This window comes from Tetrahymena thermophila (genome assembly GCF_000189635.1).
Source record: "Tetrahymena thermophila SB210 genomic scaffold scf_8254803, whole genome shotgun sequence".
NCBI lineage: Eukaryota > Ciliophora > Oligohymenophorea > Hymenostomatida > Tetrahymenidae > Tetrahymena > Tetrahymena thermophila.
Genome location: NW_002476559.1, coordinates 1,314,127 through 1,340,405, shown reverse-complemented (window position 1 = coordinate 1,340,405; position 26,279 = coordinate 1,314,127). Strand labels below are relative to the sequence as shown.

General features: G+C 24.4%; 6 protein-coding genes across 6 annotated transcripts; all 6 read right to left on the bottom strand. All coding sequences in view use genetic code 6, as the record gives it.

Annotated features, from left to right (window-relative positions):
- Positions 1-685: 685 nt before the first annotated feature.
- On the bottom strand, positions 686-2,208 carry TTHERM_00013160 (zinc finger, C3HC4 type (RING finger) protein; the record flags this gene model as incomplete). Its single annotated transcript, XM_001008295.2, has 3 exons — positions 1,571-2,208; positions 1,129-1,354; positions 686-1,063 (listed from the first exon to the last, which is right to left on the bottom strand). The coding sequence occupies exons 1-3, from the start codon at positions 2,200-2,202 to the stop codon at positions 686-688; spliced, it is 1,236 nt and encodes a 411-aa protein (XP_001008295.2). The 5' UTR covers positions 2,203-2,208.
- Positions 2,209-3,530: 1,322 nt separating this feature from the next.
- Positions 3,531-9,597, bottom strand: TTHERM_00013150 (MORN motif protein; the record flags this gene model as incomplete). The annotated part of the gene is made up of 4 exons (XM_001008294.2): positions 4,751-9,597; positions 4,407-4,650; positions 3,799-4,345; positions 3,531-3,736 (listed from the first exon to the last, which is right to left on the bottom strand). Exons 1-4 carry the CDS (start codon positions 9,559-9,561, stop codon positions 3,531-3,533), a joined length of 5,808 nt encoding a protein of 1,935 aa, XP_001008294.2. The 5' UTR covers positions 9,562-9,597.
- Positions 9,598-10,113: 516 nt separating this feature from the next.
- Positions 10,114-11,680, bottom strand: TTHERM_00013140 (tetratricopeptide repeat protein). Its single transcript, XM_001008293.2, has one exon. The coding sequence runs from the start codon at positions 11,665-11,667 to the stop codon at positions 10,273-10,275; it is 1,395 nt and encodes a 464-aa protein (XP_001008293.2). The 5' UTR covers positions 11,668-11,680; the 3' UTR covers positions 10,114-10,272.
- A 1,083-nt stretch (positions 11,681-12,763) lies between these two features.
- On the bottom strand, positions 12,764-16,699 carry TTHERM_00013130 (hypothetical protein; the record flags this gene model as incomplete). The annotated part of the gene is made up of 1 exon (XM_001008292.1): positions 12,764-16,699. The coding sequence occupies one exon, from the start codon at positions 16,697-16,699 to the stop codon at positions 12,764-12,766; it is 3,936 nt and encodes a 1,311-aa protein (XP_001008292.1).
- Positions 16,700-18,377: 1,678 nt separating this feature from the next.
- TTHERM_00013120 (hypothetical protein) lies at positions 18,378-19,550 on the bottom strand (the record flags this gene model as incomplete). Its single annotated transcript, XM_001008291.2, has 1 exon — positions 18,378-19,550. Exon 1 carries the CDS (start codon positions 19,512-19,514, stop codon positions 18,378-18,380), a length of 1,137 nt encoding a protein of 378 aa, XP_001008291.1. The 5' UTR covers positions 19,515-19,550.
- Positions 19,551-20,621: 1,071 nt separating this feature from the next.
- Positions 20,622-24,717, bottom strand: TTHERM_00013110 (importin-beta amine-terminal domain protein; the record flags this gene model as incomplete). The annotated part of the gene is made up of 8 exons (XM_001008290.3): positions 20,622-20,873; positions 20,941-21,597; positions 21,703-21,908; positions 21,971-22,205; positions 22,345-23,132; positions 23,527-23,689; positions 24,254-24,370; positions 24,514-24,717. 8 exons carry the CDS (start codon positions 24,715-24,717, stop codon positions 20,622-20,624), a joined length of 2,622 nt encoding a protein of 873 aa, XP_001008290.3.
- Between the last annotated feature and the right edge of the window lie 1,562 nt (positions 24,718-26,279).

Here is a 26,279-nt window from a genome sequence, read left to right as displayed (position 1 = left end):
TCACTAATAAATTGAAACATTTTCTTATAAAAATTTAAATATTTCATATTATATGTATTCTTACAGTGAAAAGCTACATCTATTAAATATAGAATCAAGCTAGTTAGCTTTAAATATTAAATTATAAAAAATATAATTTGAGTCTTTTTGTATTAAATGGTTTTTACTTTTCATAAGTTAATTCAAACTAATATTTTTAATGTTTCCAAAATTAATAATATTATATATGATCATTTTTAAAATAAAATATTTATTTAATCAGATAGGTGTTATTTATATGTAAATATTCTTTTAAAGTTATTTAAAAATAATATTTAAATAATTAACGGAAATATTAATTGATAGGAACTGACAAATATATATTATTTTTATTATTTTACACATTCTATTTGTTTAGATAATAATACAAAATAATAATAATTAATTAATTAATTGATTTCTAAACTCTACTAATGTATCATTCATTCATTAATGATTTAATAAACTTTAATTAAAATTTTTTTTGAAAGCGTAAATTCAAAAAAGTAGTGTTTTGATTATATTTCTGTCGAGAATTTTATCTGATTTTAATTATATTACTTCAAGCTTTATACATATTTTATGTGATATATCTAGATAATTTCTTAATGATAATAATATATTTTAATAATATAAACAATTTATAATAAAGCATTTCTTGCAATTTTCATTGCTAGCACTTAAGGTTGAGTCTGCACAATGGACACTTTTAGTCCTATAATAACCACTTAGTAATGCAATAGTTATGATATGTATGGGAACAAGGTAGTTTGATTAACTTTTTATCTGATTCATACTTCTCTAAGCAAATAGAACAGATGATGTCCTATTCTTAAAGAGAATCTAGTTATTCTTGTGTATAAGAAATCTTTTCGAATTTTTTAATTTCACTTCTTGAAAGACCATTTGCTTTTTAATCTTGTATTCTCTATTACAATATCATAACATTTGAATTAACTCCTTATTATGCCATTTATTACCTAAAAGAGTCTATCCAAATCTACTATATTGAAGATTCGACCACATTTTAGTCATTATGTAAAAACTAATTTATTTCAAATAGATTTTATATTAAAAATGAAATTAATCAAATAAATATGAGTTAGTTACTGTTTGTTCAGCTAGATTATGAGCTATTTCAGAAATTTCTAAACTTCTATCATCGCTTTGACTTTCTAAATCTCTACTATTGTAATAAATTTATTAAATAATTTAGGCTACTGGAACAGGTATTTAGCCACCACTAAGCTCTCTTCTTGGATATAATCTTGTTAATCTACTGCGTCTGGTTACCCTAGACCTCTAAGTACTTGAATTTCTCACTAAATTAGTAAAGCTTTTATATATAATTAATAAGTTTTAGCTAAAATTTTTAAATTGGAAATGTTTTAAAATAAAAATAGATTTATTTATTTATTTTCTTAAAATAAAGCTTTATTTTGCAGATAAAATAAATTTCTATTTTTATTTTATTTCATTGATGAAAATTTTTTGTAAAAATCAAAGAAATACAAATTGTTTAAATCAATTAAAAAGAAAATCTATTTCTTACTCATCTTATTCACGCTAATAAACAACGCATGTTTAAATCAAGCGGATTATAATAAATAAAATGCTTGTCAAAGTCCAGAATATTAGAGTAAAATTTCTATCTGATTTGTTAATAAATTAGTTTACTATGACAATTATGTTGCATGCCAAGTAAATCCATAGTGAATAATTGAAAATAGTGTTAATTATGTATTTGCAGATGCTTTTTACTGAACTTTATTTAATTTCAGTTTATGTTGAATCATTTCTTGTAGCTCTTCTTGATCTTCTACCCTCAATTTATGGTAAATTTATTAAATCACTCTCATTCATATTGCCTAAAACTTAATTTATCTGAGCATTTGTATGCTATTAGTACTCATTTTCGTCATTTTGTAAATGCCTGGAGCTTCCTCTATTATTTCTTTAATTGTTATTAGAGTGCTAATGGTGATCTTGATAAGAAATTCTTCTTCTGTTTTCAAAAGAATCTATGTTATTATCCAATGAAGAGTGACTAGAGATATTATCTTAGATATCTTCGCTACTCTATCTAATGCTGCTACTTTAATTATTTTGAATTTCTATCATTTAGAGTTATTAAATTAAGTTAGGCAACTATTGCCCTGTTTATTATTAAGCAGATAAACTCATCTAATTCTAATTATTTAATTTATATATCAATTTACTAAAAGTTTTTAAGATTTTAAGATTCTGTGCTATTGAATGGTTATTTTATGTGATACTTAAGTATTAATTTTACTTTTTATAAAAATACAAATTTTTTTTGATACATCAATAATATTTTGATAATAAGCGTAAATACTTTTCAATTAAATACTGCTGATATTATTAATTCAAATCAATGTAGAAGCTGATTAGGAATCACAAACACGCCTAAAAAAATTTATATAGCTGTTTAAAACAAAAGTATTAAACGAGTAACAATCCAACAATTATTAGATCAATTATTTTGTTATTGAAAATGCATACCTGCTGGATTAATATTAATTAATTAATTGTAAAGCTTCATCAAAATTATAGTTTTAAATTTAACTCATTTTTCTCAATAAAATATAACATTTAATTTATAAATTTGTCTAAGCTCCATCCATATCCTCAATCTTTCTTAAATAATCTTTTTCAAAAAAATTAATTATCAAGTTTTTAAACAAAATTAAAATAACAACCCTAAAAAACTTTTACAATTTATAAAATTAAACAACTGATTATTTAATATTAAACAAAAAATGGTGATTTCAAGCAATTTATTATATTAAATTTAGATGGTAAAAATTTAAAAGCACAATTTTTTTACATTGTTTATTAAAAATACTTTTTACTTTTCTCATGAAAAATATTTAATTTCACATTTAAAATAGTTACAAACACATCATAATATTTACAAAAACGATAGTTTCAACCAAATTTTTTCATTTTATAAATTTAAAAGCATTATTTTTTTATAATTTTTATATATAAAAATATTTTTGCTTTTCAACAAAATAATATTTTGATTTCTAATAGCTAATAATATTTAGAAATGCGATCGTTTCAATGAAATTATATTGTTAAATTTAAATTTAAAAACACAAACATTTTTTTAGTATAAATATTTTTACAGAATAATAGAAAGTATATTTTTTCTTATCATCATGTTTCTTAAAATTATAACAAGCTTTCTTTATATTTGCTTTTAATTATTCTAAAAAAGTGACAACTCTTTTGAATTTTATATTTCGAAAATAGATCGACACAATCATACAATTTATTGTGAAGTAATATTAATATTTCATTGAATTAATTTTGTTAAATTTAGTTTCGTTAACTTCTAAAAACACATTATTAATTTATTTTGAAAGTATTTTAGCTTAATAAAAGCAATAATAAATTATTTTAATTTATTGCAAAATGTTTACTTAAATTTGTTACAAGTATTTTTAATATATTTCATATAAATAAATTTATTAAATATGCAAAGTTCATTCAAAACTTTAATAAAGTTCATCATCGCTCCAAATTCCATAAATCTTTCTAAAGCCAGAACTAGTTTTGAGATTATAAGTTCCTTCGCCGTGCATTTTGTCATTTAGCCAATCTCCTTCATAGTAGCTTCCATCTTTAAATTAATAAAATCCCTTCCCATTTCTCTTATCATTTCTCCATTACCCATTATAGAATTCATTTTCTAAATTTTATGTTAATTAAAAACATATTAAATATTTTAATAAAATTATTAGTAAAAAATACCTTTAAATGTTTATTTTCCTATTCCGGACTTCATTGAATTTTCAAATGAACCTTAGTAATATGTATTATCAGGGAAAATATACCTTCCTTCACCATGCTTTTAATTGTTTACCCATTAACCTTCGTAGATACAACCATTTTAATAGAAATACTTTCCATAACCTTCTCGAATTCCATCTATATATTATCCCTAATACTTATCCCCATTTTTAAAATAATATATTCCTTCTCCATTCATTTAGTTTTTACTAAAATCTCCTTCATAGTATTGTTAATTGGCATGTATGTAAATACCATAACCAGAAATTAATCCATCTTCATAGTTTCCACTATATTCATCCCCATTTTTAAACTTCATTTAACCCTAGCCATAAGGAAGATCATCATAAAAATTACCTTCGAAGTGGTTACCATCCTTGAACTCTAAGGTACCAAATCCACATTTCTTATCATAGACCCATTCACCATCAAATGTATCCCCGTTAGCAAAATAGTAAATACCTCTACCACATTTTACATTCTATTTAAAATAGCCTTCATATTTCTCCTATAATTTTTATAATATTTTAATTAATTTTTTTCTGATATTTTGAAATTATAAATTTCACTTTGTTTTTCATTAGAAGTCTTCCGTAGCCTTCTTTCACGTTTCCATTCCATTCCCCAGAATAAATGAATCCTAATCCATGGTAATAGTAAGTTCCGTGTCCTTATCTGAGATCTTTGCGAAGTTAGCCTCTGTAAATATCTCCATGATTGTAAAAATAAACACCCTCTCCATCGAATTAGTTGTTCTTAAAATAACCACAATAAATGTCCCCATTTTACATTTTTAGGATTCCAAATCCGTTTCTAAAAATATTTTAATAGTTAAAAAAAATCTCAAAAACAAACTAACAAATTAATTAAAACTTTAAAAAATAAATTTGCTTTCAAAAATATTTCTTTTTACCTAACAATGCTCCTGTCTGTAACTTGAACTTATCCTTCATAAAAAGATTTGTTTTTATATTATATTTTTTTAGTATCTGGGAATTTTTGAAGTTGCTAATACAATTCAGCAATTAAAGCTTCCTTATCTTAAAAATCTTAAAATTCTGAAAAAAAGAGATTTTTATTGTCTTCATAAATCTACTCATCTATTGTTTTTTCAATGTAGGAATCTAATGTGCTGTTTTGATTGCTTTGGTTTTAAGGATACTCGAAATTATTTTCAACTACTTAATCTACTTGAGGTAAATAGCTTTGAATTCCAGAATCTTAAGATGAATTTTTGTAGCTGTTTCTCACTCCTTTTTTATCAGGTTCTTAGTTGGCTTATTGAACTATTTATTCAAACTCTTAAGGATCAAATTACTTAGAGCCTTGAGGTCTCTGCTTACGAAGTTGCTCAAAGAATTCTTTATTTTTTTGTAGTTAGCTCATATAGTCTTTTACATTCTTTTAGATTGGTGATTTGTAGATTAGAGAGTTTTATTCTTCAGGTTCTGACTCTTAGCTTTATTCTTCAATAAAATCATTATTTTTGTATAAGCTATTTTTTTAAAAGTTAGAACTTGGAGTGTATGAACTGCTGTTTAAATTATTCTAACTGCTGTTAAGCTAGGTGGTAGGGCTGTTTAGTTGGTAATTCTATGGTTAATTTTAATTATTTTTTTAATAAGGATAGCTGTTGTAGGTATTTTCAGTAGATTCAGGAGAATTATTTTAATTTTATGCGTTCTTTTACTGAAATTAATTTTTTTAAGGTTAATAGCTGCTTTAAATTCCATCATATTAGTTATTATAGACATTTGGTTAAAAGTTAGATTCCTAAAGATATTCTGAGCGATTTTAAAATCTACTTTCTGAGTTATTTAAGTTGGGATAAAGCTACTGTATTATTTCTTGTTGCTAATTATATCGAATAGCTTCTTAGACTATACTCGAAGACTAATCACTAGATTAATTCAGTGATCCTCCAATAGAATTAATCACCTGAATAACATTAGTGGGAAATTTGTAGGCGCTTTAATCAATTTAGGAACTCCTAAAATTATTATCTTAGTTAGAAATTTAAGAATTGTTCATCTGATATTGAGTTATGCCATTTTCAAACCCATAGCCATCTTAAAACTAAGGTGGAGTTTGTCTAAATCTCCAAGATGATTAATTGTCCTCGTTTCTATAACTTTCTAAATCATAGTCAGAAGAAACTTTATTTTATTTTTTCTAAGGAGATAAAAATTGTTAATTATCATTTAAATCACTTCTGTCGTTTTACCTATTGTAATCTTTACCACCATGGTTTATTTCTCTTTCATTTTAAATACTTTCAAAATTTAGTTTGTGCTGATTCTGGAGACTTCCTTCATTATCAAAAACTGCAACAGAATTTTCATTAAAGCTATGGATGTCATGAGATTTTTCTTGGCTGTCAGGATTGAATGAGGCATATAAATTTGATTGCTGCTAGCTTTCATTTTGGTTTTAAATTTGATTGTTTCCATCTTAGTATTTTCTATTGTTATAAAAATCTCCTTTATTACTAGCATTCAAAACTGAATTTTCAATGCTTCGTTACTAATGTTAATTTTAATTATCAAGCAGTTGTGAGTGATTATTTCTTATTTTTTTGAGCTCTTCTTCTTTAGAAAGATTTATTTATTGCTGAGATTTCATTAAGTTTTATTATTTTAAATTCAAATATTCATTTTCTCTTGCTTTTAAAGTTCTATAAGTGTCCAAAGTGTCCTTCTTGTTAGCAGAGTTTTCATCTTCTTCAAGTATCGTCGTCGAATATGTTTAATTTTCTGGAAGTTTTACTTTACTTGCTTTATCTATTAATCTTTAAGAGCTTTCTAGAACTGATTAAGATTGAAGTAAAGCATCGTTTGACTCTTTTTTTAACTGATTTTATGTCTTTTTGTGATTTTCTATTCTTTCCTTTTACTCATCTCTTACAGTTGTATCAGCCTCTAATTTCGGCTTAACAACATAGTTAGTGTCTACTAAAATATTAGAAAGAGGAAGTGGTGGGGGAGGAGGAATCAAGTTTTATGGTGCAGGAGGGATACCAATTAATTCTTTATTTTTATCATTTTTTATTTCTTCTTTTTAGTCTGCCTGCTTTGCATTATTTTCGTCTTTAATTTCCTTTTTAACTCCTTGATTTGGAAGAAAGAATGGAAGTCTAACAGGTGCTGCTTAATTATTATTTTAAAATAACCTTTAAAGAACTTCTTCTTTTTTCCTAATTTACTCTTATTCATTATTTTCATCTGTAACTTCTAAAGAATTTTATATCATACTCTGTAAATGTTGTATTGGTTATTAATTATTTTTATTTTTTTCTTATAAAATGCTCATAGGAGGTGCTGAAGGGATTCCATTTAATAATGGAGGAGCTTTAGGAATCCCATTTATTTAAGGTGCAGGAGGTATACCATTTAGCTGAGATCCTTGAGAGGTATTTCCAATTGGAGGTGCTGGAGGAATACCACCTATTGGAGGGGCTGGAGGTATACCACCAATAAAGGGAGCAGGAGGGATACCTGCTAATTAAGGCGCTGGAGGAATGGTATTTGTTTTTGGTACTTAAATTCCGTTTAATGGAGGTGCTAAAGGAATTGTATTAAGAGAAGGTGCCTAGGGTATTGTATTAACTTGAGGTGTTTTTAAATGGCTATTTTCATTCAATAAAGGAGCTTATGGAATTGTATTTTTTTAATAGTCATCTTTAGCTCCTTTTTAGGATTATGCTGAAGGAGCTGAAGGTAATTAAGGTGCCTATGGTATTTCTTTGGAATACTATTGTTAACTCGAATCATTATTAGAAAATTGAGATGAAGGACTAAGGAGAAATTTACTGTTTTGCTAATCATAATTTTTATTATTATTTGGTTACTGCGAATGGTTTTCATAATTAGACTCTACTTTTTAAATCTGTATTGAGGGGAGATCTTTGTTCATGTATTTATCATTATCATTTTAAATTTAGTTATAAAAATTGAAATCAAACTATTATGATTAATTATTTGATGAAGAGTTGTTCGGCTTAAAATATTCAGACGAAATTTAGTCTGGTTATTTTTTATAAACTACTTAGTTATCTTCTCCTCTACCTTGAACAGCAAATTTTCTATTTTTTTATTCTGCATCTTTGTCAATACTTTGGAAAAGAAATTAATTATAATCGTTGTTATTAGAGTTTTGATTGTACAAAGAATTTTACTAGTTTTTATTACCACTTTCTGAGGAAAGTTAATAAGAAGGTGAAATATTGTTTTAATTGGCAAAAGTAGGAGAATCTTCAGCATATCGAATGTTGTTTGCATATTCATTCCTTTCAGTTGGAGAGAGCTGATTGTTAGAAAAAGGAGTAACTATTGGGTTAAACTAACGAGATCCAGAATTGTGAATAGAAGGTATATCCCATTTGCTTCTAGTCTTTTAATTTCTATTTGAGTCTTAATCAAACTGAGAACTGCTTCCAAGAGGGTTTATCACTTAATTGTTGTTTTTATTACTTTAAAAATCTTGTGGAGATTAAATCTGTTAATTATATTTTCTATCTTAAAATTCGTTATTTTAAAATTCATTATTTATTTTATTTTGATTATTGCTCAGATTGTTGTTGTAATAAATAGGTTCTTCTTGGTTACTTTGAAAGGCTGAATTAGAAAATGTTTGCTGTTCACTAGAATTATTATTGTTATTGAGAGTATTTTGTTTTTATTTTTATGCGAAGTTATAATTAGATGGAGAATTTACAACATTGCTTTTTATTGGGAATTCACTGTAAAGTTACATTTAGATCCTTTATTTAGCATTTGCTATTGTGTCATCAGCGATTTAGCTGTTATTTATTTGAGATTAATTTTCATAGAGCTTCATAATTTGTCTTGGTGTTTATCTGTCATTAAATTTAAGAAGCTACTCAAGTAGAAGAAACACCCTTTTGGGATATTTCTCTGCAACGAAGTTTATTCTCTCAAAAAAGTTAGTTTCATCAATCCTGTAGCTGTCTTTGCAGTAAATGAGCGAAATTCCATTCGCATTTGGATTAGCACAATTTAACAAATCTAGTAAAAGTGCCCCAAAACTAAAAATATTTGATTATGTATTGTTGATTTCTATATTTTCTAACTTTTTATCAAGACATTCAAGCTCTTCTACTGATAAATAGCAGTTATAATGTTTTTCTTTACCTGACAAAACCATGTCAAAAGAAGACTACATGAAAGGAAAGTAAAGTATTTTTACAAGGTAGCCATCATTAATATTAGCACTCATTTACTTTAAAAATACATTAGAGCTGTGAATGGCTAAAAGAGAAGATTCGATTTTGAACAAGAATTATATCGAGCAAAGAAAACATTTTGTGAGACTATCAATCAAATTTTTATCTATCAAAGTCCTCTTTTTAGCTATTTTAATCAAATTCATATCGTAATATTCAATCAAAATATAAATTCTAACTGATTTCTATTGAAGTTCTTCATAGCTAAATGCCCTGAATTAATTAAAGAAAGGATTTTCATTAATTACCTGTAAAGTTTCTAGCATATTAATTATTTTTGGCGATTAATGATCATAGAAAGTCTCTTAAACACACAAAAACATTTCATTTGTCTTTATATTCTTTTAAATATAAGTCTTACAAACTGACAGTCCATATATCGTCTCATCCCTCACCAATTTATAGTTTTCTCTATAATCCTTTTTATAGTTTATCTTCAGATCTTTAACTGTAGAATTCTCAATCAACTATTCAAATTGCATAATAGAAATAATCTCACTAACTAAATTTACAAAAAGCCAATAAATAAAAACAAACTAAAGAGATCTATGGTAGAGTTATCAAAAGGAAGCTAAAAAAATCAATCTTCGATAAAAGATAATATTTTTAGTACTTTTTGAGCTTTAAATATTAGATAAAATTTTTATAATTTGTGACTTCTGCCAAAAGATTTAAGCTTTTTAAGAAAAGTAATTAGCAAATAATATTACAGATTTTTTTGTTAAAAAATTTGATAAGGATTCAAACTAATTTCAATCAAAAAATAAGTATTTGATATCCAATATTTTACAACTATTGATTTTTGATTTGATTACATAATTATTATGTTAAAAAGATGATAAATAGATGATAAAATCAGTATAGACTTTATTAAGCAAACAACCAATAATGAGAATTCTAATATTTTTATCATACATATTAATTTTCTATTGCAGTCAAGTTGAGTATCTAGACTTCTTGTTTGTAAGTAACAAAAGTTATATTCTTTGGTAAAAAAATAAATTAATTTTCGCTAAAATAAAAATAAAAAATTAAGATTTTTCAATATTTTTTACAAAATATACTATATAATCTTTTATAAGAATTTATTAGGAGTTGGATCGAGTAAATAAATATATTTTGATTTAAAACTTAATTATACAATAAAAAATCAATAAATGAGCTTAATAATCAATAATATATATATTATATTATCACAATTAATCTTTATATAATTCAGGGTTAATTTATTCACCTTTTTCTTAGTAGAATTTTGCTTCTTTCTAATTTCCCATTAGATTATAGGTATTTGCTATCATGAAATAGGAATCAGAATCTTAAGAATTAATTTTTATTGCTTATTGATAACACTATATTGCTTCGTCAAATTACCCCTTTGTGTAAAATATTTATCCTAATTATTTATGAGCATTAATATATTCAGGATTAATTTATATTGTTTTCTAAAGGCATTAAATTGATTCTTCAATATTTCCTTTTTTAATGTAAATTGCTGATAAATTATAATAAGCACCAAAATTTTAAGGATCAATTTTTATAATATCCTCGAAGCATTTTTAAGCTTCTTAGAATTATCCTAAATCAAAATATATTGCTCCTAAATTATTAAGAGCATATATTGATTTAGGTTCTAATTGTTAAACTTTTAAATAGCATTTTCTCGCTTCTTCTACATTCTTCATTTTTTCATAAGTAACACCTAAATTAAAATAAGTATTTGCATCTTAAGGATTTAATTGTATTGCTTTCTAGTAGAACTATTTTGCATTTTCATACTCTCCTAATTTTTCAGAAATAATTCCTAAATTATATACAACGGATTTAAAATTAGGATTTATTTCTAACACTTACAAAAACCAATGTCTTGCTTCTTAAAGCATATTTTATTTAAAATAGTAAAGTCCTAGCCCGTATTATGCTTCAAAATTTTTAGGTTCTATTTATAAAATTTTCATATAAGTTTATTTTTGTTCATCTTACATATTCATATCTTCATATAGATATCCTAACTCTAAAAGACTAAAAACAGACTTAGGATTTATTTCTAAAGCTTTTAAAATACACTCTTTTGCTTTCTGTGGTTTCCCAATTTTTTTATATAAATATCCTAAGGATGTATGAGCATTTTCAAATTAAGGATTAATTTCTAAAGCCTTCAATAAGCAGCTTTTTGACTCCTCTATCATATTCATATTAAAATATACTGCTGCGATCCTATAATATGCTTCAAAATCCTAATTACTAAGCCTTTATATGCTCTCTAAGCAGTATTTAGCTTCATTTATTTAACCTCCACCAGCGTAAATATTAGCCATTTGAAATAATTCTATCGGGTTCTTAATATCAGTTTTTTTAAGTATTTCTAAAGAAGGTAAAAAAACATAAGCAGTTTTATTAAAAAAATACTTTTATTTATAATTAATTTAAAATATAGTTCGTGGAGCAACTAATTTTTTAAATAAACCTAAGATTTTCATCATTTTTTTATAATTTATTAGCTTTTGTTTTATTTATAAATAATTTACTAACTAATGATAAAAAGATTATTATATAAATAGCTTATGAAGATCAAATAAATATTTTAACATATTTTCAAAAAAAATAAAATATCAATTAGTATTTTTAAATAAAAGTATTATTTTCTCACAAAACAAAGGAATAGCTAACTAATATCTTACCTATACATCTTTTTAAATAATTAATATTCATGATCAAATAAACTTTAATTTTTCTACTGTAAACCTCATTTTTAGTGTAAAATGAATTATACTTTAAACAAAAAATCGAAAAGACAAATTAAAAATATATATATTAAATTTGATAAATATTCTTAAGTAATGTACAACATAGTTAAACAATTATAAATAAGTTGATGAAAAATTTCATATTTCACTCTCTTTATTTAACACTAATTAGTTCAAGCTATTTTGTTAATTTATATATTTATTGTAGCTAAAAATATCTAAAATTTAAAAATTATTTTATAAAATTATGTATGTTATTTTTAGAAAAATCTAAAAAAGATCATCTTAAATTTATTAAATATTTCCCTATTTATATTTTTTAATTATCAAAATTTCTGATAGAATTAAAATCAACTATCTATTTTATTTTCTTTTTAGAAAAATCTAGAAAGGATCATCTTAAATTTATTAAATTTGTGTATTTATGTAAATATAACAGACTAATTCTTGAAGTATGTAGATAGAAAAATCAAAAACTTTTTACTCTAATTAATGCATCAAGTCATTAAAGTATGCATGTTAACATGTGGCAAATTAAAAAAATAAAAAAAATTTAAGAAATATCCTAGAAGAAATCTTAGCATAAATAAGATTTTTATTTTAAATAGTTTTAATATGAAGAAAATTTTATATTGAATTTATTTAAAATATGATCTAGTTAGCTAGCTTAGTTTTAGGCTATTATTTTTATTCATAAGCATTTCTTTTAATATTAATAAATTTTAGTTAAACAATAAGTAAATGGTATATGTATGTATGTATTATTCAAACTAAAAATAATTTTTAAAATTCTGAAAGTGTTAAAAATAAATACATATAAATAGAAAGAAAGAAACAAAGAAAGAAATTTACATCGATCTGATAATAGAAAATCAAATTATATTAATTCACATTATAAGATGGAAAAATAAATGCTTAAAAATAAATTTGAATTATTTAATCACTTTTAATAAATATTTTGAGGAATATAACAATTCTTTGGTAATGTAGAGGAGGAGTTTAGCTATTTGTTATTGTTGTTGTTGTTTTACTTATTGTTTATCCTGTATTTAGAATCGTTGAATACCATTTAAGGTTTAGAAGGTTTATTTAGCCAGTTATGTACTTTCTAACTTATTATATTCTTTACTTTTTCTTAATATTTAGCTTTTTTTGCTTTTTCAATACTATTTACAAGTTATTTGTCATCTTATGGATTCAAAAATCTAACACTCTTCTTTGATCTGCTTAAGCTTCTTTAGTTAGGAGATGCAAAACTAACGCTCATTGAAAGGTTTGTCATTTTATTTTGATCAATCTGACTTGGTATTTCCAAATCAGTGTGATTGAGACCTGTAAGAGTATTTTAAGTGGTTTTATTTAGATATTACTAATTATTCAAAGAGGAATTAAAGAAATTATTAGAGGAATTGTAAGGAGACCTCTATCTGTTACTTGCCTAAAGCATTTACTCATTCTTTTTTTAATTTTAGTAAATATTTATGCATTCAGTGATTTTGTTTTACAGTTTCATTTAAGATTCCTTTTCATTTATTTCTTACTGTATTTCATTTATTTTTTTCTTAAACACAACTTGCTCTTTAACTAAATTTTTACTATTTTCGCTACCTACTTAGAAGTCTGCAATACTTCTCACAAGCAGCCTTCCTTTATTCTATGAAAAGCTGACATCGCTTTGATTGTAAGAATTATTTGTATGGTTTAGCTTACTGTTATTATATTCAACATCATTAACCTTTTCTTACAAAGGTTTGTTTTCTAATTTAGTAACTTACGCAGTTGATTTGTTAGCGATATTCTAACTATCAGCTTTTTCTTATAACTAATTTTTAACTGCTTAGTATAATTTGTTTTCTTTAAAATCATACTAATTTTTATCATGATTAGCTTGATCCTTAACATTCTCTAAAAATGTTTACTTTTCTAATTCTTTTGTATCATTTTTACAGCCAATTACATTTTCTTGTTATTGTCCAGAAGGAATATTTCCATTTTCTAATCTATCTGTAAAATTATGTGTTTCTAAAGCAGACCTTGAAGAGTTATTTTAAATATCTTTCAAATAATTATTATAATTTTGTTTACTAATGTTATTGCTTGAATTATTTATTTGATTTTCATGAGATTTTACTTTAAAAGAGTTGTTTCTTTGTGACGAAGATGATGGTGTTTATTATTAAGTGAAAGAGTTTTGTGAGTGCTATTTTTATAAAGTCGATGTTTATTACTTGCTATCCTATTCACTTTAAAGAATATTTTGATAGGTATTTGCATCTTGATTAATAAAATGAGTTTGTTAGTTATTTTGTTTATAAACTTAATTAGAATAATCTGACTTATTAGTAAAGCTGCTACTCAAATTATTGCAGTTGCTATAAATTTAAATTTTACAACTATTATTCTGCTACGATTTACTGTTTAATTGCTCCCTTCCCATAGAATCATTGAGAATTTATGTTTTTCCTTATTTTTCAAAGCTCAATCTTAATTTTTATTTTCCTATTTCATCTACTATTTAATCTTTAATTTATTTCAGCTATTAATGCTTGTTCAGTGAGCGATTAAGGTCATCGTTCAGCATTGTTTTGAGTTCAGAACTAGACCTATTTAAGCTAGCTGTTTTGCTCAAATTGCTATTATTCAACTCGTTCTAATCATTTAAATCTTTAGAATGTGATTTAGATTTTTAATAACTTTTTCTACTTCTATCATAATTTTATTGAGTTCTTTTATTTTGAACTATTTATTGATCTCTCATAAATTTATCTAGTTGATAACCTCTTCTAAATCCATTTATTCCATCATTTTTATTATTACATCCTGCCATAGATCTTATCAAATCTTTATTATCATTAAGCTTTAATTAATCGCTCTAAATATATTTATTCTAGCTATTGTTCAACAATTCTTATCTAATTTATTCTTGACTGTTTTCGTTAGATTGATTTAGCTGTTTTGAAGAATTGATGCTATTTTCCTTATATTCTTTTATTTTTTATTAGACATTAATATAGTATTTAGTAAATTCGTCGTCATTTTTTTCTTTTTTCTATTCAATATTACTTAAATATCTATCGTTTTCTGAATTAATATTTCTATCTCTGAAAGAAAAGTTATGATGATGGTGGTAAGGAGGCAAATTTTAAGCTTACTAGTTTACATTAGTGCCTGAGCTACTTTAAGGAAGAGACTATTAAATTGGCTTTGAATTCTCTTAAAATGGGATAAATTATTTTTTATAATCGGAAGCGATGCTGAAAGAATTTTAATTGTTATGATAAGAAGAGTCATTGACCTTTTTATTATCAGCTATGTGTGAGAAATCTCTAACTAAAGCAGAAATATTAGATTGATCATCTCTAGATGTGGTTTATGTATTTTCTCTATTTTAATCATTATTTCTAAATTACTTGCTTTAATCAATTACATTTTGCTTTCCCTCCTAACTGTGTCTTCTGCTATTATTTATATTTGAAGAAACAAGAGAATTTTCATGAATATTTTGCTATAGCTCTCTATTTTCAAATATATTTTTTTAAGTAGCAAAGTTATTGGATTGCTGATTAAGATAAGGATTTTAATTTAAATTTTCGTATTTGATGGTTTTTTGAAATAGCTGAGTATTTTAATTAATCTAATTAGATTTTAATTAATGCTGTTCATCGTTGTTTGAAATGCGAGGAGTGATTTTATTGCTATCAATATCTTTGTTTTGAGAAAAAGATTTCATAAATTTACTATTATTATTGCTAAAGTCTTCTAACTCGCTTGTGCTTTCTTAAAGATTATGGTTATCTATTTTATCTAGCTGCTCGTGGAGTTCTCCATTATTTTTATTTGCATCTTCGATTCTCTTTTCAAGCTCTGCAAGTCTATTTTTTATGTTATTCTTTATCATAGAAATCTTTTTGTTTCCAACAATAACATTCTTAATTTGCTCCTACTTATCAATATTCTCCTAAGCAGTTGGTAACTTGAAAACAGATTGCTGTTGATTTTTAAATTCCATGTATTCCTTATTCATCAAGCTTTGCTACAGTAAATCAAATTTAGGACTACTTTCTTCAAATTCGCTATTTTATTCATGATTTATCTTCGCTTTGATATCAGAATCCTCTTCTGTTACCTCTTTAATCACACTTCTTTCTCCTACACAATTATTGGATAAGAAATAACCCTTGTTATGTTTGCTAATTTCATATTCATCATTTTAATTTTTATTGTATTTAAAGCCAGTATAGTTCTAATTTATTGATTATTTCTCACTGCTTTCTTAAGTCAATTCTTCTGATGAATTTTAGATTTAGCTCTTAGGTATTAAAAAAAGTGCATTTTTATTGCTGTAGTTGCTATTATCATTTTGAATGTTTTCTTCAACCAAAATTTTGTCTGATTTTGAAAGTTGCTGCTGCTGCTACAATAGAGGATATTATTGTCTTTATCTGGCCTCTCTTAAATTGTAAGGATTTATAACATCTTAGGTAAATTTCTACAGGTCATTTTTATCATCACTAAAAGTTACTTGTTTTGGAGATTTTGTGAAGCTATTGCTTAAGTTTTTTTAAAAATTATCTCTGCCACTGACAGTACTAATTTAGGTAGTCTGGTTTGGACTTTAAAGTAGTAAACTTTTGTAAGAAAGACTAAGCTACTTATTTTCATTCATTTTGTTGTTAGGCGGAGAGTTTATTTAAATATTTTAAAAAGAAACAAAATTATTTTATCCTTTTAACTGCTACTTTTATTAATTAGCTAATTATTAAGTTGCAGTATCAGTGCTTTTCGAAGTATTGTTAAACGATTAAACAGCATAACTCTATGTAGGAGAGAAAATTACGCTATTTTGGCTCTATGCTGATACAAAAGAAAGTTTCATAAAATTATCTTGAAATAATGATGAATAACAGCTATATTATTTTATAATTTCTTCACTTTTAAACAACAAACTACTACCTAATTGCAATGCTTTTAATAATGTTTTTAATTATTTATTTTTGAAAAAATAAATACAAAGATTTAGTTAGCTGATTCAATCACAGATTTTCATAAAAATCTTACTTGAATTCAATTTTACAAATAAACAAAAACCTAGCGAACATTTAAATATTTGCCTAGTTATTATAATTATCTAAATAAAAATAATTTGTTAATTTAATTTTTAAGATATAATCTTTCCAAATTCTTTAAAAATAAAATAAAAAATATTATTAAGTTGACCATTATAATCATTTACTGATTTTATACTTTCATAATTTCTAAATACACAACAAACATATTTTTTACTGAACATAATGAATAGAAATGTATTTACGAGCTACTAACGAAATAATGAATTTAGAAACACAAACAAACTAACTAACTAACTAAAAAATCAATTTATTAATAGATAAGATAAAATTTATCTTTATTGTAAATGAAACATTTTTTAATTAAAATTTATAATATTAGCTATTAAATCCATATCATAGTAACTATAATAATCTGAAGTTTAATTAAAGTTGTAAAATAATTTTCAATTTATTGATACAAATAAATCAATGATTAAATGAATAATTTATTTCTTTAGTTATAATATTTTTAATTTTAAAAAAGAAAAATATAAAATGAAACTTAAATTTTAAACAGTTAATTTGAAATAATTTATTTCTAAAAATTTAAAAAATCTAAATAAGATAATTCTTTAAAAATCAAATATTTAAAGAGTGAAATTGATAGCTTAAAATTTATGTATAACAATATTAAAGAAAAGCAAGAAAATAATAAATTTATTTAAAATTTATTCATAAGCATTAGAAATAACTTGATGATTAAACAAATTATTTTTTATTTTTTTGTTAGAATATTTTTAAAGAGGAGTAAAAAATGAATGATAATTTTTGAAAAAGCCAATAGAAATTATTTCTAAAAATGTTTAAAATCTAATAAGATAGATTTTTTTTATTTAATCATCTATCTATCTAATTATTATATGAAAATGTTTTTATAAATAGCTTTAAAGAAAATATTTTAGTTATTCTTCTAAAATATTTGCAAGGTAAAATTCAGCATAAAACAATAAATTTCATTTTAAGAATGTTTAATTGAGAAGAGTTTAACTAGTATTATTTTTTTATGCTAGAGTAATTTAAATATTAAAAAGAACAAAGATTAAATAAATGAGAGATTTTAAATTGCAATTTAAATTAACTTGCTATTTTTAACACTTAAACACCAAATAGTTAAAATTTAAATTCATTTAAACTTTTAATAAATAAATAATAAGATAGATAGATCATGAGGTTATTATTAAAATGAATTTATTCATTTATTTAATATTTTTTTTAGAACATACAACTAAATTTCGATGAATGTATTAATTAATTAATGAGTTAATAATTAATTCTAACAATTTAAATATTATAATTAGCCGCGGATTTAAAATAATTAAAAATCATTGCTGAAATTAAATTGTTGGTAGAAAATAAATAAATAAACAACACTTCTTTCTTTTTTATATTTGGATACATTTTTTGTTTGTTTGTTTTTGCAGTTTAAGCATTTTTTATCAAACTTTTTCATTCAAAATCTGGGAGTTCTATGCCTAGATAAGTAGCTCTTCTTAAGATATTTTCTTTTCCTTTTTTTAAGGTTTTAAGTAGGTAGATAGTTTGAGATGATTGCTCACTAAAATTGCGTAAGACTTCGTCTTCGTCTTCTTTCCAGAGTAAATTATGGTTTTGAGTTTATAAATAGTCAACAAGTTAATTGAAATCTCCAGATAGCTTGTCTAGAGTGTGGATCAAACTCTTTTTTTGTACATTTTCATAATTAGCTAGGAAGTGAATATAGACATCTAACTCCCTTGCATCTTTATATTCCTACTCACTCAGTTAATTAGATATTTTATGAGCTTAAGCTTGTTGTTATTGCTATTGATTTTACTTGGGCTATGGTTATTGAACTTCCATTTAGTTATTTTAATTCTTTTTATTTCTTGAATCAACTTCATTTACTTAATTTATCTAGCTTTTATTTTTTTAAGTCTTTTTGTATTGAAACTCTTTTTCTTCTTCCTCTTCTAAGTTATTTTGATCTTATTGTTTAATCTTTTGTGCAGGCTCCTTTTAATGATTATCTGGTTTGGTAGATTTGAGTTATTTTTTTCCATTTATAAGAATTTCAGGTACGTTTTCAGGCTTTCTCTTCAAAGGCAATTTTATTTCTTCTTTACTTTTACTTTATTATTGTTCAACAGTCTTTTTTGAAGGATTCTTTTAAGATTTACTTTCGCTACTTGTTGTTTTTAACTGATCCTTTACAACATATGTTTTGTTTCCATGCTCATCTCTCTCTTTTACAAGATATCCTTCAATGGATCTTTTCTCAATAACATATTTTGAAATATTTTAAAAATCAGAAGGATTTAATTCTTAAATGAAATCTCTATAACGACTCCTTATTGAATCTTCTGATCTATGAGATAACTAATTACTTGCAAGCTACTTAAAGACAGTTAATTTCGATTCCGAATTTTAACTAAACTCAAATATAATCTTTAAATCTTCGTATAAGCAATATGGCAGTTTAGTATTAGATGATTTTTCTTTTAATTTAAGATTCAAACCTTTTTGCTCATAACTCTTTATTCCATCTGAAAGCAATCTAAAAATATCAATATTGCTTTCTGTTTCTTTTTGTTTTTTCTAATTCATTAATCTTACTTCTTAAAGTGATAAATTGGTTGATTTTATTTAATAATAAATTTAATTTAATGATTTCAGATTTTTAATAATGATTTCAATCAAGCCCTAATACTACTACTACTATAAATAACAAACAAAAAAGCAATATAACAAATAAATCCTTAATAATAAAAACAAAAATAGATTTTTCATAATGAAATTTAAATATATTTATTATTTATTTTAGACTTATTCATAAAATAATTTTTTTATTTAATTTTTTGATTTAACAATTAAAGTTTGGACATCAATCAAAGCTTTTAAAATAAAAATGAATATTTAAAAAAATATTTATATTTTTTGTAAGTGTGAAGCTGTTCTATTAGCTTTAATGAAAATTTTTTAAAAAGTTTTATTATTTAAAACTTTTCAAACTCTGTTTATAATATCTTAATTTGACTTTTTTATAAAAAAGTGGAAAAACACAAAATATCAAAGTAATTGATTAATTTGAATAGTTAAATAATAATAATTTTAATTATTTAATGTTTTTTGATAAAAAAAATTTTAATTGTTAAATTATTTCAAAACCATCATTTATTAAATTCATGACATTATTTAACTATTAAATGAAAAAAAAAAATATATAAAATAATTAAATGACTGATTTATTTTATTTTTAAAAGGGTTTTTTAGTCAATAAACAAAATTGAGAGAGATATATAGATAGGTAGATTATTTAATTTACTATAATTTAAATTAATAAGAAATAGATAGATAGATAGATATTTAACAAGAATACAATTATAAATGAATCAAATATAAATCAGGATACACATATTTTTTTTATTGTGATTATGATTATTTATTTATTTATGGCGGCGGTTAATATTATATGGAAGTTTTTTTTATTAATAATTTTAAATTAAAGATTTTAAGAATTTAAATCTAAAAATGGAGGATAAATTGTAAAAATATTGTATGAATCAGTCAGTGTATTTATGGCTTTTTATGTGTTTGTTTGTGGTTATGTTTTAGTTGGTTTTGTTGTTATGTGAATTTATTTTATTTAACTAAATTTTGTATTATTCTAAACATTATTAAAATTAACAAAGCTTATTCTTTCAATTATCACTCTCAAAGTTCTTGAAGTACCTGTTAATTAATTAATTTAAAAAAATAGTTAAATAAACATTTATTTTGAAATTAATAAGTTTTATTTACTCTGTGAGCAAAGCTGATTGTCTCTTTACCTTCTTCACTTTAGTCGAATTCTTGTAATACATCAATAAGGTATTTAGTGAAGTTAGTTTTTATATAAGGTCCAACCTAGTTTTTATAGAAGTTACCAATATCAACAAGTAATGTCAAGCAGTTTCTAACGTAATCCTATTCATTTAATTATAAATAAATTTAATTAATTTTTAGCTGATTTCAAATATTGCTAAATTATTACGACAGTAGGATGGAGGTTTTTATCACATGTGAGAGTGATGAATTCAACGAGTTTAGGGCAATGATTAAAGAAGGTAGGGTTTTGTTGAGTATCGTTAATACCATGAAGAACACAAGTGTAGGATTCAATGAGTTTTTCCTTTAATTATTCAGAGTAGTCCTATATGTCTTGTTGGTCAGATCTAGACAATTCAACTGCTGCAGTAAAACCAATGTCAAATATTTTAACAAGGTTTTCAAGGTATGGAAGGGTATTTTCTTTAGTAGCAAGACAAATATCACCTATGCAACTGAAGATATTGAGCTTGACATCTCTATTGAATTGAGGAGATTCAAGGGCAGCAAATAAGTTGTTCAAAATATTAAGTTTGCATGAAAATTGATTATCACAAGCTCTAGCAACATCAGCAATAGTTCCCATGCAAGTTTTGAAGAGTTCTAAATCCTATTATCTCTAAGTCAAGGCGTGCTCAATATAAGGCCAAACCTTGTCTAAATATTTAACAAAGTTAGTACCAATGCATGTAGCGAGAGCACTGACAATATACATACCATCACTATCAACATTCTTAATATTCATAAAATGGTCAACAACTAATTAGAAAACGGTATCTGACATGTTAGGATCGAATTTATCATCTAAAGTTAATAAGCAAGCCTTCATTTATAAAATTATTTCATTAAAAAATTTTAATAATTTTTTTTTAGATAAAATATTTGTTTATTTATTTATTTTTGTATGTGAATAAATTGATTAAATTACATGAAGGGCAGAGAGGATACCAGATTGAATGGCATTTCTTCTTTCAATAGGCTAGATGGCATAAGAATCCTTGAAGAGAGTAAGGAAGAAATTAAGATATTTATAACCGATATTAACAGCACGAGAATAGTGAATGATGTTAAGGGCGGACATGAAAGAAACATCGATAACATTGTAGTTACCAGATCCTAAATCGCTTCTGATAGCTATTTATAATTAAATAAAATATTCTTTCAATAAAATTTCATAAAACTATTTTTATAGTTACCATTTTTTATGAGAGATTCTACGAGGATATCGAAATGTTGAGAAATAAAGTTTTAAGGATACTTATCCAAGTTTTCAGCAAGGAAGCAGAAGAACCAGCAAATTTGTCTTGAAATTGAAGGAATTTACTTGAGGGATTCAACAATAACAGGAAGGTCGTTGCTAATGTTTTATCTCAAAAGGATAGCCTTAGGATGATATTCAGCGATCTTAGAAAGTAATTTGGCACCACTTTCCTATTTAAAAAATAAAATAAAATAAATAAATAAGAGCTTTTCTAATTTGGATTTTTTTGTTCAGATGCTTGCTTGATTGCTTCTTGTGCTTATTGGCAAACAATAGATTAAGTAGTTAAAATTAAATTTATATGTTTACTTAAACTTTAAGGACAGGGTCATTTAAGGTTTTAACGTACTCTGAAAAGGCTTTGGTAATCAAATCTAAGATGACATTTTCACTGATACCTTCCATTAAAGAGCCAAAAGCAAGAATAGCTCCTTGTCTGTAGGTCCATTCAGAGTTAGTAAGGGTGTTAGTGATAAAAGCAGTGAAGGTATTAACAACTGCATCGCCAACACTTTCGACGATGGAACAGAGTGCTTTTTAGGAGGCTTCCTAGATAGCAGATTCAGCTTCAGAGTCATCATCCATGTCATTTTTTAAGAGGTTTTATAAAAGACATTAAACTAATTATTCTTAGACGAGTAAAATGTGGTTGGGGTTTTGAATAGCTTGGACATCAACTCTGTTAACTTAGTGATTCTTTTCATCTCTTTCATGGTACTCATTGGCAAGAGTGCTCCATATTTCCATAGCAGGAATACAGATATCTTCGTCGTTGTGGAGAATAGATCCCTAAGTAGCACTGAAGAATGCACTAACGTATTTGGTGAAATAAATATAGATGGCTTTTACAAAATCACTTGAACGTTGAAGAGCAGCTACTTTAATCTTTTGATCAGGATGCTATAAGGCTGTAATTAACAACTAGGCAGTATAATCTCTGACTTATTCAGCTTCTAAAATATCAGTCATAAATTCGACACAATCTCCCAAAGCAATTATACTGTTTTCTCTGATTTCTAAATCTTGCTCATCAGGAGACAAACCAATTAAAATAGCCATCAAAATCTTTTCTTTGGTAGCTCCAACTAACTTGTTACCTAATTTTCAATTAAATAATGAATAAGAGAATTTGAGAGAATTAATAATAGGAAAATGAAATCTTTAATTTTGAATATTTTTTCTATTTTTAAGCAAGTTATTATTCTCTTTTTAATGTATTTTTTGAATCAAAAAGCTATCTGCTACACAAATGATTCCTAAATTTTATCATCGTTGCTTGCTAGCTGGTAGTAGGCTTGAACTATTTTACTAAATGCTTAAGCATTTACTTAAAGGATTGGATAAAAAAATCTATATCCTGTTTGAAGTTTGCTAGCTAAATATTGTAATTCTATTTCTATTCAAGCTACTTAATTTTGTTATCTTGCTAAATAAGACTTTTTTGACTTGAAATATGAAAATTTAATGAATATTTTTTGTATTTTTGCTTACCTAATCTGAATTCTTTAAGTTTATCGCAAATTTGACCAAGAGTGAGAATAGCAGCCTTTCTAATATCAGTAGTGATAGTTGGTTAAGTGCTGTTAGCCAAATCATCAATAAGATTGAGCCATCTATCTTCAATAACTTCAACAGTAAAGATGGTAGAAATGGCCTAATATTTCAATAAAAATAATTAATGTGAAGCTCACCAAAATAAAATTTTAATGTTTTATTTGTAAAAATGGCTTCCGCTTTTAGCATAATTTGTTAAAATATAATTTTGGCAGTTTGTTTTTTGCTTTTTGGCAAATCTTTGCTGGTGTAATTATTTTCTAAAGGAAGATTTAAATTGGTGCTCATTTTATTAAAATAATTTGTTTGAGTTTTTTATTTAATTAATTTTTCCGCGAAGATCAAAATCAGATCCAAGAAAAATTAAAAAATATAAAGAAATATTTAAAGCTTATGAAAAAATTAGATTTCAAAGATACTAATTTCGAGAAAGTATTTTAAACAGAACAAGAAAATGAATTTTAAGATAAAAACAACCATAAACAGTTTGCTTCGATATTTTCATGTTGGTTTGTTGCTGTTTTGAGCTTCTTCCATATCAAAAACAAAAATATTTTACTGGAAAATTATTTATTGCTTACTATTTATTTATTTGGATGCTAAAGGAAGCGAAAAAAGCAGAAAGATAAAAAGGTGAAGGTTAAGTTTAATCGAATAGACTTACGTTAGCGCAGGCTCTTTATATTGAAGGGAATTTAACGATCATGACTTAAAGAAGAGTGTTTTTAATGCTTTCTCTTAGATTTGAGTCTAAAACATTCCATAAGTACTTTCCCTAGACCTAATTGTTTATATAAAAATGTTATTGGTTAAAAACATAAAACATCTGCAGAAGAATGAAGGTATTAAGGAGAATAAATTAGGCATCATTATCCCTTAGACAAATCTAAAAAGACTAAAATTGAAAAGAAGGTAATAAATTACTTCCAAACGAACTGATCTTTTGATAAGAGTACCAGCAAGTTGTCTTAATTATTCTGAATTGCCTTCGTTATAGAGCTCATTAACGAGATTCTTGAAGAAGCTAGAAGTATCGTTCATGCAGATTATTTCTAATTGCTTTTCAGCCTAAGCTCTGTCAGCGCCACCAGTCATGACGGTATTCAACAATTAGTTGAAGTCACTCATTCTATTCTTTTCCTTTATTTTGTTATGTTTATTTTCTTTCCTATTTCCTTTCCCTAAGTGGGTTTGTTTGTTTGTTTGATTTTATTTACTTTTATTGTTTTTTTTTTGATTTTTTAGTTTTTTGATACTATAATTTTAATTATTATTTAATTTTTCTTTCCCTTTTAAGATAATTTGATTTATTAGCTTCTTTTTTATTTAATTTTTACTAAGTGAGTTCTTTTTTGCTTTTTTTGATATTAATCAAACCACTTTAATTAATCTATTCAATCTTTGCTTTTCAAATCTTTAAGCATGCAAAAAAATAAACTTTCATTCATTCTTACATATAAATAAATAAGCAAGCAAGCAAGTATACAAAATAAACAATTTAATATTTTTTGCTTGCTTGCTTTATTTATTTATTTAATTAATTTTTATCCGCGAGACACATAAAAATTAAGATATTTGAATGAGCGATAAAATCTAAACAAAAAATAAAGCAACCAGATTTTATTCATAGCAAATTTCATTCATTTTAGCAAGCTAGATATCTCTTTATCTAAAAAACATTCATAAATTAATTATTTTTTCTTAGCTTGACTCATATTTATTTCCTTCATTCTTTATAAGCCTGTTTGCTCTTTTGTTGTTTATTGTCTCTTTGAATTATTTATTTTTTTATTATGTTATCTTTTTAAGAATATTAGAAAATTAATTCAGCGGAAAAATTTTGAGACTATCTCAGAAAATGAAGTTCATAATCCGAAAAATAGAGTGTAGACAAAAAAAAGTGCTGCACAAAGACAATAAATTGAATAAAATTAATTGAAAAAGTTCTATTTCTTTTTATTTATTTTTATCTTTTTTTTAATCAAATAATTTCAATTTCCCTCACATGAGCATCTCCTTTTTACATTATGTAAATTCTCATAGACACACACAGACATACTCCATCATTAATATCCAAGAACATCAATTCTTTTTCATTTAATGAATAAATAAAGTTAATTTTTAGAATTTTCTAATTTAAATTTTTATGTATGAAATTAGCAAAAATTAATAATTTATTTTAACACTCTAATTCTCACTTTAAATTAATCTTTTTCAAAATAGCATAATTAATTTGTTAAGCAAGCACCTCTTTTTAAATATCTTAATTAAATTTAGCGTATCTTTTTTATAAATATATTTAAACTTTTAATTACTTCTTTTGTTAGTTATATTAAATAACTGTTAAAATATTAAATTTTCAATCCAGCAAATCTAAGTAATCTTAATAATATTGTTTGTATTCTAATTCTATCATCCTTTTTAAGCTATCAAAATATATTATAAATCAAAGATGGTACAAGATTCATAGAATTCGGATATTTTTGATGAAATATAAACAGTGTTATAGAACAATACCTATAATAAATATTTTTTTCTTCTATCAGGTCCAAAAGCAACCTGTTTTCTTCACCTAAAAATATTTAAATTTAAGAAATCGGATAAAAGATTTTTTACTGATAAAACAAATTTATTTGAGAGAATTAGTAAATATATTAAGTTTATATAATAGAATTTTTATAGTTTTTCTC